This window comes from Ascidiella aspersa, chromosome 3 (assembly GCF_963924565.1).
Source record: "Ascidiella aspersa chromosome 3, kaAscAspe10.2, whole genome shotgun sequence".
In the NCBI taxonomy this organism is placed as follows: Eukaryota; Metazoa; Chordata; class Ascidiacea; order Phlebobranchia; family Ascidiidae; genus Ascidiella; species Ascidiella aspersa.
Genome location: NC_139449.1, coordinates 7751105 through 7768621, shown reverse-complemented (window position 1 = coordinate 7768621; position 17517 = coordinate 7751105). Strand labels below are relative to the sequence as shown.

General features: G+C 36.8%; 1 protein-coding gene across 2 annotated transcripts; it reads left to right on the top strand.

Moving 5' to 3' along the window:
- Positions 1-225: 225 nt before the first annotated feature.
- On the top strand, positions 226-14555 carry LOC146159013 (uncharacterized). Of its 2 annotated transcripts, none has more exons than XM_083384287.1 (19): positions 226-528; positions 742-956; positions 1729-1860; positions 2342-2497; positions 2568-2630; positions 2890-3124; positions 3375-3559; positions 4413-4484; positions 4588-4785; positions 5303-5374; positions 5612-5806; positions 7338-7409; positions 8338-8532; positions 9194-9265; positions 10065-10259; positions 10667-10738; positions 11175-11366; positions 11995-12066; positions 14266-14555. In XM_083384287.1, exons 1-19 carry the CDS (start codon positions 453-455, stop codon positions 14476-14478), a joined length of 2682 nt encoding a protein of 893 aa, XP_083240413.1. In that variant the 5' UTR covers positions 226-452; the 3' UTR covers positions 14479-14555. The 2 variants fall into 2 exon arrangements, with proteins under 2 accessions (XP_083240413.1, XP_083240412.1); XM_083384286.1 differs by lacking the exon at positions 14266-14555 and adding an exon at positions 13143-13686.
- The last annotated feature ends 2962 nt before the right edge of the window (positions 14556-17517 follow it).

Here is a 17517-nt window from a genome sequence, read left to right as displayed (position 1 = left end):
ATTATATTTAATAATAATTCTGTGAGCGTTCCGACCATTCCGACCATTCATCATTCCGTAAATTAGTGTTACCCGTGTCTGGCGAGTGGAGAGAAAAGGTCATGGCCGTATTGAACACATAAAACGAAAAAACTGTGTACTCTCTGTCTGCCTTGCAAGCGCTGTGCGATGCTGTGTTATTTAAGCGGCGTAACGCATCGAGCAAGAAGCAGAACATTAGTTTGAGTCACAAGTGTAAGCCTGGTACGCTTAGACTTTTACAAATTAGTTCGAAAATCGCGGCGTAGCTGTTGTTGTCAATAACAAGCTCTGAAGCTCACTATTAATGTCGTTTCAGCGGTGTATATAAAAACAAGCAGGAATATTCGTTTTAAGCACATTAAACTCGATTAAAGACAGTCAGAGCCTTATAGTTAGTTCTCTTTATAAATATAAGTTTGTTGGCTAAAACCATGTCTTATATGCCTCGAAGTGATGATCGATCAGGAGACATTTTAAATGAACACGGATATGGAATGACTGACAACCGTAAGTAAAGAGTGAAACGTTAGCTCTATCATTCTTGTATTAGAACAGTTGTCATCGAATAGGTCGTGCTTATGACCTGAACTTTAGCATAAACTCTTTCACATAACGCGAATTTGAAAAAGGCGGTGCGTTTTGTTGAGTCCGTATAATTCTTATTTTGAAGTGTATATAATACCAATGAAGACAAAGCATAGAATAAAATGTGTTCTGCAGAACGCAAGGATAATGGAACTTACAAGGCCGTCCAGATTGTTCGACCAAATGACTCGGGTTCGTTCGAAATCGACTCAGTGGAACTTGAGCGGGTGTTCGGTCAGGTCGCTGATGTTCCGGTTGCCGTGTATTCGTTGGCTGGTGCGTTCCGCAAAGGGAAATCCTTCATGCTCAACTTGTTTCTTCGCTACTTATGGTCGCAGAAGCAAGGAAAGGTAAGTTGGCTTCCGGGGATTGATCTTGATTACGGATGGTTCATTTGCAAGTTCAAGTTCGGATAAAAACCAAGCATTTTTACCGTGATCGTACCTTTTCGTATCACCAGTGGTTCCCAAACCCTTTTTTGGTTCGCTGCACACTAAAATTATCTGAAATATTTTGCGGAACACTTTTAACAGAATAACAACAGAGTAACTTTACAATCGCCCTTAACACACAACAAAATATATGTATATTGCAATATAACAAATTTTTTAGGGATATGGCGTATTGAAGTCTAAAATGCTTGCGTGTATGTCTATTGGTAATACAAATATTCTATTTTCCGAAATTACAAAAAGTTTCGTGGCACACTTGGCAATCTCTCGAGGCACACTAGTGTGCCGCGGCACACAGTTTGGGAATTGCTATATACACCAATTTATGTGGGATTTTAGTTCTTTGCAGTAGTGTGTTCACTATTCGGCGGTTTATTAGCAAGGAGTAAACAAGGCGTTCCTTTCCGTATACACCCAGTAATAGATTTTACAGTACCGTGTAGTAGTGTGTTTACTATTTGATGATGAATTAGCATGAAGTAATCAAGGATCAATAATCCAATCTGCTGTTAACATCACAAAAAATAGGTTTTACTGGCAAAAAACGATGCGTGTATTTACAATAGTGTTTTTTTCACATTTGCTTTCAGTTGCGGATTTGCTGAATAAATTGGCTTCTTTCCTTATCAGGATTAAACTCGACCATATTCAGTTTTAAATTGTATTTTAGTCTAAGTCGTGGCTTGCCAACAAAGACGAGCAGCTTCGTGAAGGTTTCGGTTGGAGAGGCGGCAAGGACAGGCATACGCAAGGAGTCTGGCTGTGGAGCGAACCGTTCTTCGTCAAAAGTCCAGCTGGAGAGGTAATATTTTAGAATATGAGTCCTGCATATATCCATAATAGAAACATAACGAGCATTTTCAGCAATATAATTTCGATCATAATGCAATTGATTGGAAACCTCATATTTGCCGAATAACGATTTAAAGAGAATCCTAAAATTTTGGCTATAGTGCTTTCTTTGCGCTACTGACTGTTCAGTGCTGTATTGCGTCTTGTATGAAACAACAACATTCTAGGGCTGAATGGATTTTTTATCAATCAAAGTAACTTAAAACTGGGCAAAACTGTTAACAGAGAGGAGAACCTATACAAAATTTCACCAGTTTTGGTCGTGAGTTTGGAAGAAACAGTTTCTACATAATGCATATATAGTTTATTAGGATACAATGTAACGCAAATCGCATTTTAGTCAATAAATGGACTACAGACAATCGAGCCGCTATATGTAATCTGCCTCTCAACATTTTTCAACCTGACTTACCAAACAATCCTTATTACAGGTCGCCGTGTTTCTGATGGACACGCAGGGAGCCTTTGACAGTTCTACTTCGGTCAAAGGCTGTTCCGTCATATTTGCTTTAAGCACGATGATAAGTTCCGTGCAAATCTACAATGTCATGCAGCAGATACAGGAAGACGCCCTCCAGCATTTGCAAGTATAGGAATAAATGAAATTAACACAATTGAAATATTTTAGTCTGAAACTATTTCGCAATTATTTGCCAGTTGTTCACGGACTACGGCAAAGCGGCCCACAAATCTAGCAGGCTGAACGGAAAACCTTTTCAGGTAGGTTATTAAATAATTTTTCGCTATAGTTGACCGTTTCTAGAGCTTTCAAAGTTTACCATATATTAGAGACAGTTGTTAAAAATGCCCGAATTCTAATATTTCGACACACAAATTTTACCCTTCCGACTGTTGCAATAGATCAAATGCTATTCACATTTACCTATGGTGTCCACATTGTGTATTTTGCGACCTAAACAAGCAACGCTTAGAGTTTACGACGTTATACATCCTAAATATAGAGTGCGAAACATTTTAGAATCTGCTGTTTCTGGTGCGAGATTGGCAGGACCCTGATTTCGAGCTTGGTATAGGAGGCGGTCGACAGGTCTTGGAAGATTTATTGGCCGTAAAGACGAAGCACAAAGACTTGGAGTCCGTCCGAAAAAACGTGAAGGATTCTTACGACGACGTGTCCTGCTTTCTGATGCCTCATCCTGGAAGGAAGGTGGCTGTCAGAGGACAGAAACAGGGAAGCTCTATTTGTCTGGCAGGTAATCTGCAAGTTAAAAATGGCCTCCATTGGTAAATCGCCCCAAAGTCAGCGGTATATCGGCTAAGAAAAGTTGAAACTAAGTCTGGAGCAATCGAATTGTTGTCGATAAACTGATATCGAGCATTTCAACATATCATACAATTTCTGTCAAATATCCCGATTTAGAATTCCTGTGTCGAACAGTGATTTTTTAAAGACACAACGTCATATACTTTTTTAAGCGTTTAATAATATTATTTATTATGCAGAAGTGGATTTGGACTTTCTCGACCATTTGGAAGAGCTCGTTCAGCATTTGTTTTCGCCTCACAATGTCGTCATCAAGAGGGTTAACGGCAACATCGTAACAGGGCAAGCTCTCATCAACTTTATGCTGGCTTACTTCGAGGTGTTTCGAAGTGGGAAAATGCCAGACGTCGGGACAATTTTGCAGGTTTGTTTGCTAATCATTCTCGAGAATATAGTCGCATAAATATTTTGGCTAGGTTTTTCTTATACTTAGGTTAACTCGTGCCTATAATAACATTGTTCTAAATAAAGTTTGGACTTCAGTCACATTTTGTCCAGCTTCAATAGTTGGTTTGTCTAGCCTAAATAATCTATTTTGACTGTTTTCAACGCTTGTAGCGCTCAAGTCAGGTGAACAGCGAATGGGCAGACTAATCATCCATAACGAAACGTTGCCAAGCGATGCAGACTACGGATTTGTTCTCTTACAGTTTTGTACATTATAAATGTTTATAATTTAACCCCGTTAATAGCAGGTTAGACTTTTATTGTTGCTAAAGCATTGTTAATTCAACATAAGTAAAACTACTTTGAGAATGGCTTTATTTCTCGTTTTAGTAAATGTATTTACCATACATGTTTGGTGAATAATGCGGTTCCTGGCTATCATCTTTCATACCGAAGCTTGATTAGTCTGCGCATTCGCTGTTTACCTTTATCCAGTTCTAACACAGTTCGCTTGAACCGTAAAATTTCTAAAACGTGTTTTAACACAGACGCTACAAAGCCTCGAATTTTCCTAATTTGAGCGCTACAAGCGTCAAAAACAAATCGAACCAGGTGTTTTGCGACTTTTGTTGGCGAATCGGAAGTACCGTAATTTATTCACTTAGTATTCCGCATATGATACTGAATTAATTAATTAATGTGAACCGGAGTTAATAGTTTCCATTCCCTTTATAACTAAGATAATCCAACTATTCGGATTTCAACATTGCATTATACAGCTATAACAGTTTTTAGCAGGGTATAGTACCAACTATTCTCTGTTTGTATAGGCAAGTGCAAAGGCAGCAATGATACCCATCCTTCAGCAATGCAAGGAAGCTTACTCCAACCAAATGACCAAGGTCTGTGAAACTAGCAATTATTTTACAAGGTTAAAGTACTAAAATGCATTTTTGTGTCCATATTTAATGTGGTTTAAACAAGTTATATTTTTTGTCGCTTCAGCTTTTCGACGAGTTCGGCTTTGTGCAGTTGAAAGTTCTCCGGGAAAAACACGAAACCGGTCAGGCAATTGCTTTGCAGCAGTTTGACGTTGTTCCCAAACTTGGTAATGACTCGTTCATTGCCGAATATAGAAAGAAATTAGTCGAAATGATCAAGCAGGAGTTTGCCACCCACGAGCAAACTAACATCGCACAGATGGTAATTCGCAATCATTTGCTTTTCCGATTTAGCCAACTGACTAAATGGAGTTCCGAAATGGAGTTTATACTATACCGTTATGCGAAGCTGTATTCTAATTCATTTGTCGGTTGTGACGATTTCACTCTAGCAAAACAAAAATCAATTAAATTTGATATAACATATAAAAACAGCTGGTGTCGCTGGACATTTATGACTATTCGCATAAACCAGGTGTGCTGCTTTATCTTCTGGCCCGCGTCATATTTTCCAAATAATCCGGAAATGAGTATCGATGCAAAATTAAGCCAAATTTAAATTAAACTTTAAACTAAACAACAACTTCATAAGTGTACACATTTTAATATTTTTTTATCTTTTCTTCTTTGATAATAACTATACGTCTAAGGTAAATGTAAAGATTTACAAGCGGCCCGTGATCTCCAATTTGTTTTATTTGGCCCCAGTCAGTCAAGTTATTTGACCCTCTATGAGAAAGGTTTGTTGACCCCTTTCATAAATTTATATTTTCTTTCAGGAACGTTTGAAGAACCGCGTTCGCGATTTTGTTGCGCAGGCCGAAGAGAAATATTCATCCAGCCTTCAAAATGTAAGCCACATATACGAAATATGTTTTCATACTTGCATATAGGCTAAGTACACTTGTTATACAGCGAGATGTAAGAATACGTTTACATCGCCACACTGTCATGGCAAAGTTATTTGCAGATTGTAAGTTAGTGCTGATTGCCATTTTAAAACATTGCTAATTGTCAAACATTCACCACTTTTATGTTGTGCTCAGTAGCGTAAACCTCAATAAATTTGTCATTTCGGGCGCTGCTAGGTTGCTAAAGGCGAGGTCTTGAACAACGAGAGTTTGCTCAAAGCGAACGACAAGAGCCGGCAAGAAGCATTCGACTTGTACGAGCAAAACACCAAAGATTGCCCGCAGGAGTTTGCGGAACAATACAGAAACAAGCTGGTCGAACTTATGAGTCAGGAGTTCACGCGCTTTCAGATGGGGAATCACCAGCGTCGGGTAACGGGTTTCGTTTAAGCAAACACAGACAGGTACTTAAGCGGCTTTCCGACATGCCTTGTAATAGCGTTGAAACGACCTGATCTACGATCTGCTAAGCAATGTCTGGCCTCTTTGTCGCGTGCGATACATTGTTGCTTCGGCAGTTATGGATAACAAGCGATTTCTATAGTCACAGAGAAATCGAACGTTTGCCTTTAAATTTGTTGTTTGCCCATGTTTGACTGAATTTGTTGTTTGCCCATGTTTTCGCAATGTTTTCAAATTTGTAATTTAAAAATTGGTGTGGTAGCGGCATTGGAAAAAAATGTTTCTGAACTGCGTTAAAAAGTTTGATAATGCCTATATAAAATATAACATACGGGATATTTCAAGCATTTTTTGTTTAACCAGAAAGGTGACATTTCAAAGTTTTACGAGCAACTTAATAATTTAAACATGTCGTATAAAATTTCGTCACAGATTTCGAGGAATTGTTTTTTTTGAAAAATAACCAGAAAATCCGTGCCATTCGCAATAGGAAAAACGCGTGCTAGGTCAATTAGTTTCGCCATTGACGTAACTCAAAGCTTTCTGCAATGTGAAGTGAGTTTACTTAGTGAAGAGCCAAAGAGTGGCCTACTTAAAGGGGAATTCCCTTCGTTGTTGTTTTCGCGGGGGTTAACTATTCAAGCGATTTCTAGTCACATTGCATTGGAACGTTTACGTATATAGCTTTGTTGTTTGCCCGTGACTGCTTCGTAATGTTTTTTTATTCAAATTTGAAATTAAAAAATTGGAGTGGTAGCGGCATTGGAAAAAATGTTCTGAAATGCTTTTAAAAGCTTGATAATGCGTATATAAAATATAAAATCGGGAATAGTTTGCGCGTTTTTTTTATTTTGACAGTAACGTGATGTTTTAAAGTAACGTGTCGCTTTTCGTTTTTCGTATAAAATTCACACATTTCAAAGCATTGCCTTGAAAAAGGAGATTTAAAGACATATATTTCGCAACGTGGAAATCCCCATGGTCGAGGCATTAGTTTTGAACTTGACGTCACTAAAAGCTTCTTGTGAAACGGTTTTACTGTAGAGGCAAAGCCAGCTACGTAAACGGGGAATTCCGTTTGAACTGCAGCTAGTTTCGTCTTTTTAGATGACGCCAATTTTTGTTTCCACTATAGTCTGTAAAGGTTCTCTCGTTTTACCTTTTTATTTAAAACGGCTTCATCTACTGTTTATTTAAAACCACAGTCTTTGAGTTCGTAGATCTATCCATAAACTCCAGCACATTTTCCGAATGCTAAAACTCGAATCAAAGTAACGAAGGGGTAAAGTTTGTCTTTACAAATTTGAAGAAAACTTGGTGCACTGCCATTTAGTGTTTTTATTTTAATCAGTGTTACTAAATGTTATCTAAAATTATGAGTAACATCCTTTGTTAGGCCCCTCACCTGGTGACCATAAAAGTCTTCCGTTTCCTACATACGCTCCCGAGAGAACATCAATAACGAAGTTTGTTCAGAACTACTTATGTTATGTTCGTACAGGAGGAAATGCGACGTCGGTTGGAAAGCGAAACGCTGAAGTCAATCGATGCATACATTAAGGGAATGGAACAGGTGAGTTATTGCTGGTTTACCTGTGCTTGTTTTGTCGAATAAAAGTTACAAAGCTTTAAAAACGTGGAAAGTTAGAATAAGCTGCTGTTAAGGGAAGCTGCGTTTGTTCGCACCCTTCTGGAACGGGATTTCATTGAGTTTACCAGACACCAAACTATTATAGGAATTTCGTTAACGATTTACGATATATCTTAGCGATTTCTACTTTAAAATGTACATTTATTAAAAAAATAGTGGGTTAAACGAACTGAACTTGTTAACTTTAAGGCCAAATATGACCTTATAAATTGGACAAAGTTACCATGGAACGTTGCAATTTAAACCAGTATGGTTGTTCGAGCATAGGAATGACGTCATTGGTTTGGATAGGATCGCGATCCTTTTTGACCAAAATATCGGATGTCGGTAACCGAATAAAATGTCACGTATCCGTAAAGATAGCCCTATGTATACTCTATGCAAGGCAGGGAGTCGAACCGGAACCGAACCGGAACTTTATGAACCGGTTTTGGGTCAACTTTTTCCGAACCGTAACCGAACCTGAACCGGTTTTTATAAGATTTTAAGGAACCGAACCGGAACTGAACCGAATAATTTGAAAGTACCTGAACCTTAACCGAACCCGAACCTGTAAATTAGAGCGGTTCGCTCCTGTATGACGTCACAACTTTGAACCGGAGCTGAACCGGAACTGAACCGGATTCCAAAAAAATCCTTGAACCCGAACCGAAAAAGTCAAAAGGTTCGACTCCCTGATGCAAGGCTGAGGGAAAAAACGCCAATGTTACGTATCGTGTTTTTGGATTTTGTTTTCTTACATTACTGCTATGTTTGGTTTATATATATTAATGCACCGCATTCTTTGCCTTTAACCCTCTTCCCATTGAACATATAGAAAATAGACGTGTTACCAATGTGTTTATCCCAGAAATGCAGCGACGTTTTCCTGGAGGATAGCGACTTCAAAGCGGCACACGACTCTTCACAGAAGAGCGCACTAAACATATTCAAAACTTCACCTGTCGGAAGAGGAACCCCTCAGCGGACGGAAGAGAAAGAACGCCTCCTAAAGAAGATCGCAGAGGAAAGACGAAAGATGAAGCAAACCAACGACATCAATAAAGCAAGTGATATTTGTTGCACCGCATATTCGTCATGACTCCAACAATAAGACCTAAATAAGAACAACATTAACATTCGAATAAAACACAGTTCGGAATAAGATCAAAATAGGACTAATACGTAATAGTCGAATTACCGTATAAATCAATCCTTAGGAATAAGACCTGAATGGTAAGAATCAGGCCAATACATTTTATCTAACCCAAATCTCACCCCTAAAACACTAACCCCAACTAAATTTCTAACTCCTACCATTACCCCTATTAACCCCAAGCAGAAAATTTAAAAAAATGTTAACCCCTCACAACATTTACATATAGCGATATTAAATTCTAAGTTTGTTTTTGTATAACGTATCCCAGTGAACAACTACCCTGCAATCACTCAACGTTTTTATTTTATCATTTATAAAGTAACTCTACATCTCAGTGACTTAGGCCTATTTTTTCGTATATCTTATTTACGAAAATCTCCAACTAAATAAGGGATTATAAATTCTAATTAAAATATAAAAAATTGTTTTCAAGCACAATCTTATTATCTTCTTACAGCGTACAAGCACTCTTTGTCTACTGTGCCTACTTTTGACGGTTAATTTTTGATAGAAATTAATCTGTACAAAGAAATCATACGACGTGGTAAAGAAACCGTATATTTTCCAGAAACTAGCGGAATCCAAGACCATTGAGATCATGAATCAAGCAAAGGCTCTCTATACATCTTTGATGGATGAGGTAAGTAATTTCCAAGTGTTTTGTACATTTAATATTATAGTTTTTTTTTAGATATAAATTAAACGTGTTAAATTTCTGCGTCCATTAAGTCTAGCGCCACGTATTGTCAATTTAAAGGCTAAAGCAAAATGTTATGCCGTTTAACATGTTTTAGATTTAGATTTGTATAGGCAAAATTTTGTTTTTATGCCGTACCATTCTTCTAACGGATTTCTTTTCACTTTTAGTAAAGATGAGGTATTAGCTAACTATTATGGACAAAATAATTACTGAAACTCTTTTAAGTACACTTTTAATCGCTGAGAACCATTCCTTCAGGTAATGCATATCCATACATTTAGAAATTTCTACAAACAGGACTACCAATAAATGGTGTTCAAAGGTTATCATTGCTACTTTCTGCAGCAGGAGCAGGCAATTTTTATATTTGAGCCCATGAGTAATTAAATGTGTTTATAGCAGAAAGAAAAGAGGGTATCTGACATGCACATAAAGTGTCGTTCCTTTCAAAAGAAAGGTATAAATGATCTCATTTGACAAGGTGAAAAACTAAAAATAGGTTTGAATGCCTTGTGTAATTTTTTTGATCAAATAATCTAAATTAAATGCGTTTTATGGAACATGAGCTGCAGGTCTTGCTAAATCACTTGATAAGCCATGTTCAGCCGGCCTGTGTTGTTTCTCGGGTCCTATGTGTCTTTTTATTTGTGCTGATGTCCTATACCCTCCACCGATACAGCATCTCAGCATAAACCACGTCAATATAAAACACACAGCACGCTCTTGTCCTCTTACCCAGGTTTGCAGTATTGGCTACACAGAAGAATCCACACTCAAGCACGCACATGCCGAGAGCAAGAGCAAAGCGCGAGCAATCATCGCGTCTGTAGAAGAGGACAGAGGCAAAGATTTCGCACAGCAATGTCGCTCTCAGCTCGACGAATTTCTCGACAACGAGTTCGACAAGATAAAACGACGGAACGACGCTCGTGGGGTGGGTTTGGAAAGAAATATTATGTCATAAATAAATAGTTTTTCTTTTGATTTGTTGTACAAGGACAGTGATGAATTAAGCATCTTCTAAATATGTATTTATATTTTTGGTAGTGAATAAAATTACCACGAAATTTTTATATTCAGATTTTGTATATTCGTTTATTGACGCTCATTGTTATGTTATTTTAACTGCTAATTTTCATTTGTTGATTAGTTTTAAAAATTGTTTTATTAATAGCTGGACCGTTGCTATTTGTTGAGTCTGGTCAAATTGATGCATACGCCCATCAGCGAGCAATTTTTATGCCGATTTTTTCCATAGTAAAGAACAAATTTTGCTTAAATGCTTTTCACGAAAATGCATTAAATTTATTTTAAATATCTGATTACATTTTCATCTTCTAGGAAAGGGCTCGGAATGACTTCGAAAAAGCAAAACGTGAAGCCTACCTTCATTATCAACGGCGAATCGAGGAGGTGAAATTACTGTCGATAGAATTAAGTGGTAATTTTTCTGCTGATGTTACATAAAAAAAAACGCATTTTTCACACTTTCATTAATAGGTTGACAGTCACCCTCCCTAGACATCAAAGCAATATATGAGTACCATAATTTTACCAGTTCTTTAATGGATAGTATGCAAGTCGCACTTGCTTGCATATGCAATTGTAAGAGGAAAACACATGTTTTTTATTAGTTTAGAAAAGGTTCCGCGTCAGAAATTAAAATCAGATTAAGATCCTGTTTCAGATTGTGCATTTGATGTGAAATTTACGGAATCGGTTTTAAATTCATCAAGCAATATATAAATTCTCTATTCGGTTATTAGAAGCTGTCAAAACTGCTACGGTTTGTCATGCGAGCAGGTTGAAATACATGTACGCCAAGATTTACAATTTTAATACATTTTAGAGTTCCCAAACTTACCATGAAGAATCCAAGTTGGTCAAGAGACACCAGCTACTGAAGAGCGACGCTTTGCACGATTACAATCGCGTCGACAAAAAGCAACCTGAAAAATATTTTGACGAGTTTCGTCGAAAGCTGGAGACTGACGTTGAAGGGCATTTTGTTTCAGTCAAAGAGCGAAACGAACAAAACAAGGTAGCTAAAAAATAATGAGTAAAATTCCTTAAAAAATTCCGGGCTGGAACTGTGGATGGTTATTTTATGCTCTTGCTCTTGCTGGTGTTCTTGGCGTTTGGAACCACTGCTTTAAGTTTGGGCGTTTTTAGCAATAAAAATCTTCATTAAGTTCTTCTATCCCAACCTATTGAGTTTGAACCTGGTGTTTTTACAGGTTTATTTAGTTTGGCAATCGTTGTTTTTTGTGATTTATTTTAAAGTCCAAATTCGTAAATATAGCATTTTTACTTTCAACTGGGTTTTGTAATTATTAATTTGCTTGCTATAGTCTTTAAACCGATTCAATAAAATGTAAATTAAATCACTACGGGTTATGTATTTTATAAGCCAAAATTTAAATTAGGGAAAGATTGCAACCTTATAATGGGAAATCAATGAGAAAAGTTGCTACCTAATTATAATAAAAATTATTTATCGTTGAATGCCAATTGCAATTGCAGGTTATTGGGAGTTAGCCGTAATGTTAAAACGTTTGCTAAATAGTCCCTCCTAGAACTAGCTATAAGGTCCACAGGTTTTCATACCTACGAGTATTGTTTTCACTCGTCTCGTGGTTGTTTATTTAATCGATCCTCTTGTATTGCAGGCAACGTGTGAGGAAAATGCAGAACGAGAGTTGCAAGACATAAAAGCGGAATACATGAAGACCATGGAAAAAGTAAGCCAATCTGTTAAAGTTATATTCGCCAAGTGATAGTTGTTTTTTTTAGTGTCCGGTGTATAATTCTTGTTATTACAAGAGATCTTTTAGTAAAATTTAATTAATACGTTGGCAGCTAATGGCCTGGCCGTATAAAGCCTATAAATTGCTTTGATTGATTTATATCTGATAATGTTTCCTGGAGATCACGCATAGAATATACCTACTATCAATCTATTTTATACAAAGCGCTTAGTAAGAAATATTAAAGCAGTGTAATAGTTTGTGTATATTAATGATGTATGCAACCCTGTTAAGTGGTCAACTGGTGGCTGAATTCATGCCCGAATTCTTGGCGAATGTCAGTTGGGGTTATTCGTAGCGTGTCGTACTTAACGTGTTGAAAACCTCAGCACAATTAGAGCAGCGGAGTCGGAGTGGGTGTCGCACTTGAAACTCTGCCCTTGGATACGACTATACTTAAACTTGTCGAATTTGACCTTCCAAATGCTAGATGTATAACAGGGCATACTTTAAAACGTGAGATAGCGTATACAGAGTGGGCCAAATGTAGGCTTACACTTATAAAAAATAGTGTTTTGGTCTAAAAGTAAATTTAATGGTTTGGGGATTCTTCTCCGCGTTGTGGCCAACCCTGTAGTTGAATATTTCCCAGAGTTATGTGTTTGGAGGAGTAAGTTGCATAGCAATCCTATATCTAAAGTTCTTTATATACACCTAAGTTAATTAAATATAAATAAACACATCGCTCAATTCTGAATCTAGATATCTAAAAAACTGCAATCTTTAAGAAAACTAGTTCAAAAATATGTGAAAAATTGTACAGTCAGGAAAAAACAGCAGTATTAAACACGAGAGCATATAGTTATGTATGATTTTCTGTTCTGAATGGATAATCCATTTCTTTCGAACGTAAGTGCAAAATACAGCCAACCTTGAACACAGTAAAAATAATTAAAATAGGTAAACGCTTATTACAAAAGTGATTAATGTTGGACTTGTTTTTAGTAAGGTAAATAAAATACACAGGAATTATTTTTTCTCCTAAATTTTTTTTTCAAACTTAAACACAGCAATGCAATGGACGTTACGTAGAGGAGGAAGTCCTCCAAAATGTACATGATGGACTTCAGTCGCGCGGAAGACGGCAAATCGAATCAGCATCGGAGAGTAGGGAGCTTCTTGAACCATTCTTGGAGAGATGCAAATCGGAGCTGAACAAAGAGTACAAGTCGGTGAAGAAACTAAACGAGGAAAACAGAACACTTTGGTATCGCATTTCAAGTACCGTGGATCAATATGTTGCACAACCTTTTGAGAAATATGTAGTGAAACCGATTAAATCTGGTATTGAAACTGGTGTAAATGCTGTTGTGAGCTTATTTGACTAATTGAAGAGCTTTGTGTATTGGAATGTGTCCTTATGTATTCAAAAGTTGTAGTGTGTTAGCTTTAATTTGATAATGGCTTTGCTGTAGTCTGAAACCATATATTGAGTACTTTTTATTTCTTTTGTCTATGACCTATGTATTAATAACTCCTGTATATTTGTATAACGCTTTACGCTTGTTTCGTCGACAGAAGTTTATGTTGTTAACAAAAATAATAAAAAACGACAGACGGAAATATTTCGCTGTTTGTCATTGATTTAGAACAATTTATTTTTAGCAACCAGAACACTCCATAAATAATAATTTTGGTCCGTGTTGAATTAGGTTTTCTTCTATAGGAGACTGAAACATACTAAATCCTTATTTTATAGAAAATGACAGTTTATAGTTATTAAGAAAGTTTTGCCTTAATCGCACAGGAAAATTACTGAAATAAGTCACACGCAAAGGTTGGCTGAAGTGCGTTGGACAAACAAATTGATTTAGATCGTAGAATAACAATTTGCATTAACTGCATTTTAACCGATTTAGTTAGAAATGCACCTCGAGCCTAGTTACTTCACTTACTGCGTGATTCTTGGCTTGACTTGTTGAGATATGTGAAATTGTTTATCTGTTAAACCTAGATAAGTGTTTCACTTTTACAACGTACTTAATTTTTAGGGAAAATAGTTTTTTATTCGCGACGTTTTGCCGAAAGATGCAAACAACTGTTGCGAACGCAATTAATAAAACAACTATTTCAGTCCAGAACTGCCCACTAGCCTATTCACTTCACGAAATGCTGTATGTTTGATCCTTTAAGGTTTGCAACAACAAGTACGTGGATCCAGACATTTTGCAAGGGGTACATCGCGAAGTGCTCAAGACCCTCACGAATGAGTACGTAGCGAGACTTCGAGATTGCGATTCGTCGCCGGAAAGATTCCAAGGAAGATGCACCGCTCAACTTGATAATCTGTTTGAAAACGTAAAGGCAGAAAACCAAAAGAATCAGCCCGACTGCGTGATCATTTAACCTCATGGTCGTCGACTTGTTTTTAAAGTGTATTACAGATGTAGCCCATGAGCCGCATTCCTCTCTTTATCCAACGTTATTCGTCTCTTTGTGTTCATGTTTTATGTTGAATTTTCAAGAATTTAAAAAAGTTATGGGTGAAGTGTTGAGTAGTATGCGTAAGTGGCGAGATAGCATTGATTGAAGTCTTGCAGCATGAATAACATTTCGCGTTTACAGCCTTTTCACATGTATAAATGTAAACCTACCAAGGCTTTGGGCAAATATAAATAGTAAAAACCGATATTTACCACGCTCTATGAGTTCACAAGAAAAAACACTGCAAAACAGGAGCAGTGTAAATAGTACACAAGAAAACGTTATCATATACAGCAGGGGTGGACAAACTGCGGCTTGCGAGCTGCATGCGGTTCTCCGGTATCTTTTTTGTGGTTCTTCCAGTTGAATCGTAAAACTCCAAAAAATTGTAAAGATTACCAAGAGTACCGTTTATAAACGTTTTTCTCTTTTTATTTTCTTTATTTAGGCCAGCATTTCGTTTATGACGTAACACTAGACATAAAGTCAAAGAGTTAGTTAACAAACGACTGATATTAATAAATATGTTGCGTGTTATTTTGCTATTACCGTTATTATTATTGTGTTGATCATTACCGTTTTGTTACAATTTTGTTATTAATGCGACTGACCTTGCATTATTTACCATTTTTGTATTGAAATAATTTTGGCGCTCTTTAGTGCTTGTATTTTCTGCAAATCGCTCTTCCTATACATTTGCCCACCCCTGATATACACAAAGCCGTAAATGCTGGGCGAATTGACTATTTGTGTCATCGTAGTAAATTTAACAAAGGTTACATTTTTGATAATATAAATGTTACAAGGGCTGCAAATCCATATTATACACAACGCAACTCACCAAGAATAATCTTCCGTGTAACAAATACTTCTCTTTACACAAAAAAGAGGAATATAACTTTCACAACGACAGTCAGGCAAATAATAAAGAACGCATGTTTTAAAAACTTAGTTCACAATAATTTCAGCACCAATGTCTCATAGAAATCGGTAACTACTGGCAAATAGGATGCAACAATCAATATAAATGCACCAAGCTCAATAAAGTAAATGCGGGAGCCAAAATAGCATTTCAGCCTAAAGTTGATTGGTGCATTTTGACACAGTTTGAGCAGCAGATTATGATAACTTGAAGCATTGTTTTTTATTTGTTAAACTGTAAAATAAAGCAGTTTTGCCATAGTTCCGTAAAACCCCATAACATTTTTCGCTTCGATACCCCGTCCAACGATCAGATATCACATTAAAATATAACGTTAGATTCCTCACCACGTTAAATGAAGCGTTCGATCAATTATAATGCACTGAGCACATTGGTGTGATGCGGGATCCTCAATTGCATTCCCACCCAATATTGTTGTTTGTGCTCGGTTATTGCGTCACAAAGGTAAAGTGCCCCGTTGTTTGAACTTGGTAAATCTTGGAACAAAAGCGTCCGGCTCTTTAGGCGATTGTAGCAGGAACATTAGGTTGGATTGCATTTAGTCCGTAAATACGAATTTTAATCGCTGTTTTTGCGGCCAGCTTATCGCTAATCACCACCGACCTGAAGTTGTCATTTCAGTGGAAAGTTAAAGTCAGAAAATATACAGTGAGTTGAAAATCGATTTTTTGTCTAGTCAAAAACAAGGTAGATTTATAACAATTTAAAATGCAGTTTTTACAGTCCTTCAACAGTATTTTTTTTATGCAAAGTTAAACTGAAATCATTTTCAAAGGGTTAAGCAATATAAAACTACTTTCGGCCAGATACGACGAGCAAACAGGGACTATCTAGGATTTTGATTGGGTCGCATGAGAATTTTCAGAGATGCCGCCACAAAGAGACACCAGCGACTGAAGAGCGACGCTTTGCACGATTACGATCGCGTCGACAAAAAGCAACCTGAAAAATATTTTGACGAGTTTCGTCGAAAGCTGGAGACTGACGTTGAAGGGCATTTTGTTTCAGTCAAAGAGCGAAACGAACAAAACAAGGTAGCTAAAAAATAATGAGTAAAATTCCTTGGTCTGGAACTGTGGATGGTTATTTTATGCTCTTGCTGTTGCTGGTGTTCTTGGCGTTTGGAACCACTGCTTTAAGTTTGGGCGTTTTTAGGATTTTTAGCAATAAAAATCTTCATTAAGTTCTTCTATCTCAACCTATTGAGTTTGAACCTGGTGTTTTTACAGGTTTATTTAGTTTGGCAATCGTTGTTTTTTGGTATTTATTTTCGCGTCCAAATTTGTTAAATATAGCATTTTTACCTTCAACTGCCTTTTGTAATTCTTAATTTGCTTGCCAGACCTTAAACCGTTGCCTAAAAATGTAAATCAAATCACTGCGGTATTTTATACGCCAAAATTCAAATTAGGGAAAGATTTCAACCTTATAATGGGAAAGCAATGAGAAAAGTAGCTACCTAATTATAATAAAAATTATTTATCGTTGAATGGCAATTGCAAGTTATTGGGATTTAGCCGTAATGTTAAAACGTTTGCTAAATAGTCCCTCCTAGAACTAGCTATATAAGGTCCACAGATTTTCATACCTACGAGTATTGTTTTCACTCGTCCCATGGTTGTTTATTTAATAGATCCTCTTGTATTGCAGGCAACGTGTGAGGAAAATGCAGAACGAGAGTTGCAAGACATAAAAGCGGAATACATGAAGACCATGGAAAAAGTAAGCCAATCTGTTAAAGTTATATTTGCCAAATGATACTTGTTTTATTGTCCGGTGTATAATTCTTGTTATTACAAGAGATCTTTTAGTACAATTTAATTGATACGTTGGCAGCTAATTGTCTGGCCGTACAAAGCCTATAAATTGCTTTGATTGATTTATATCTGACAATGTTTCCTGGATATCACGCATAGAATATACCTACTATCAATCTATTTTATACAAAGCGCTTAGTAAGAAATATTAAAGCAGTGTAATAGTTTGTGTATATTAATGATGTATGCAACCCTGTTAAG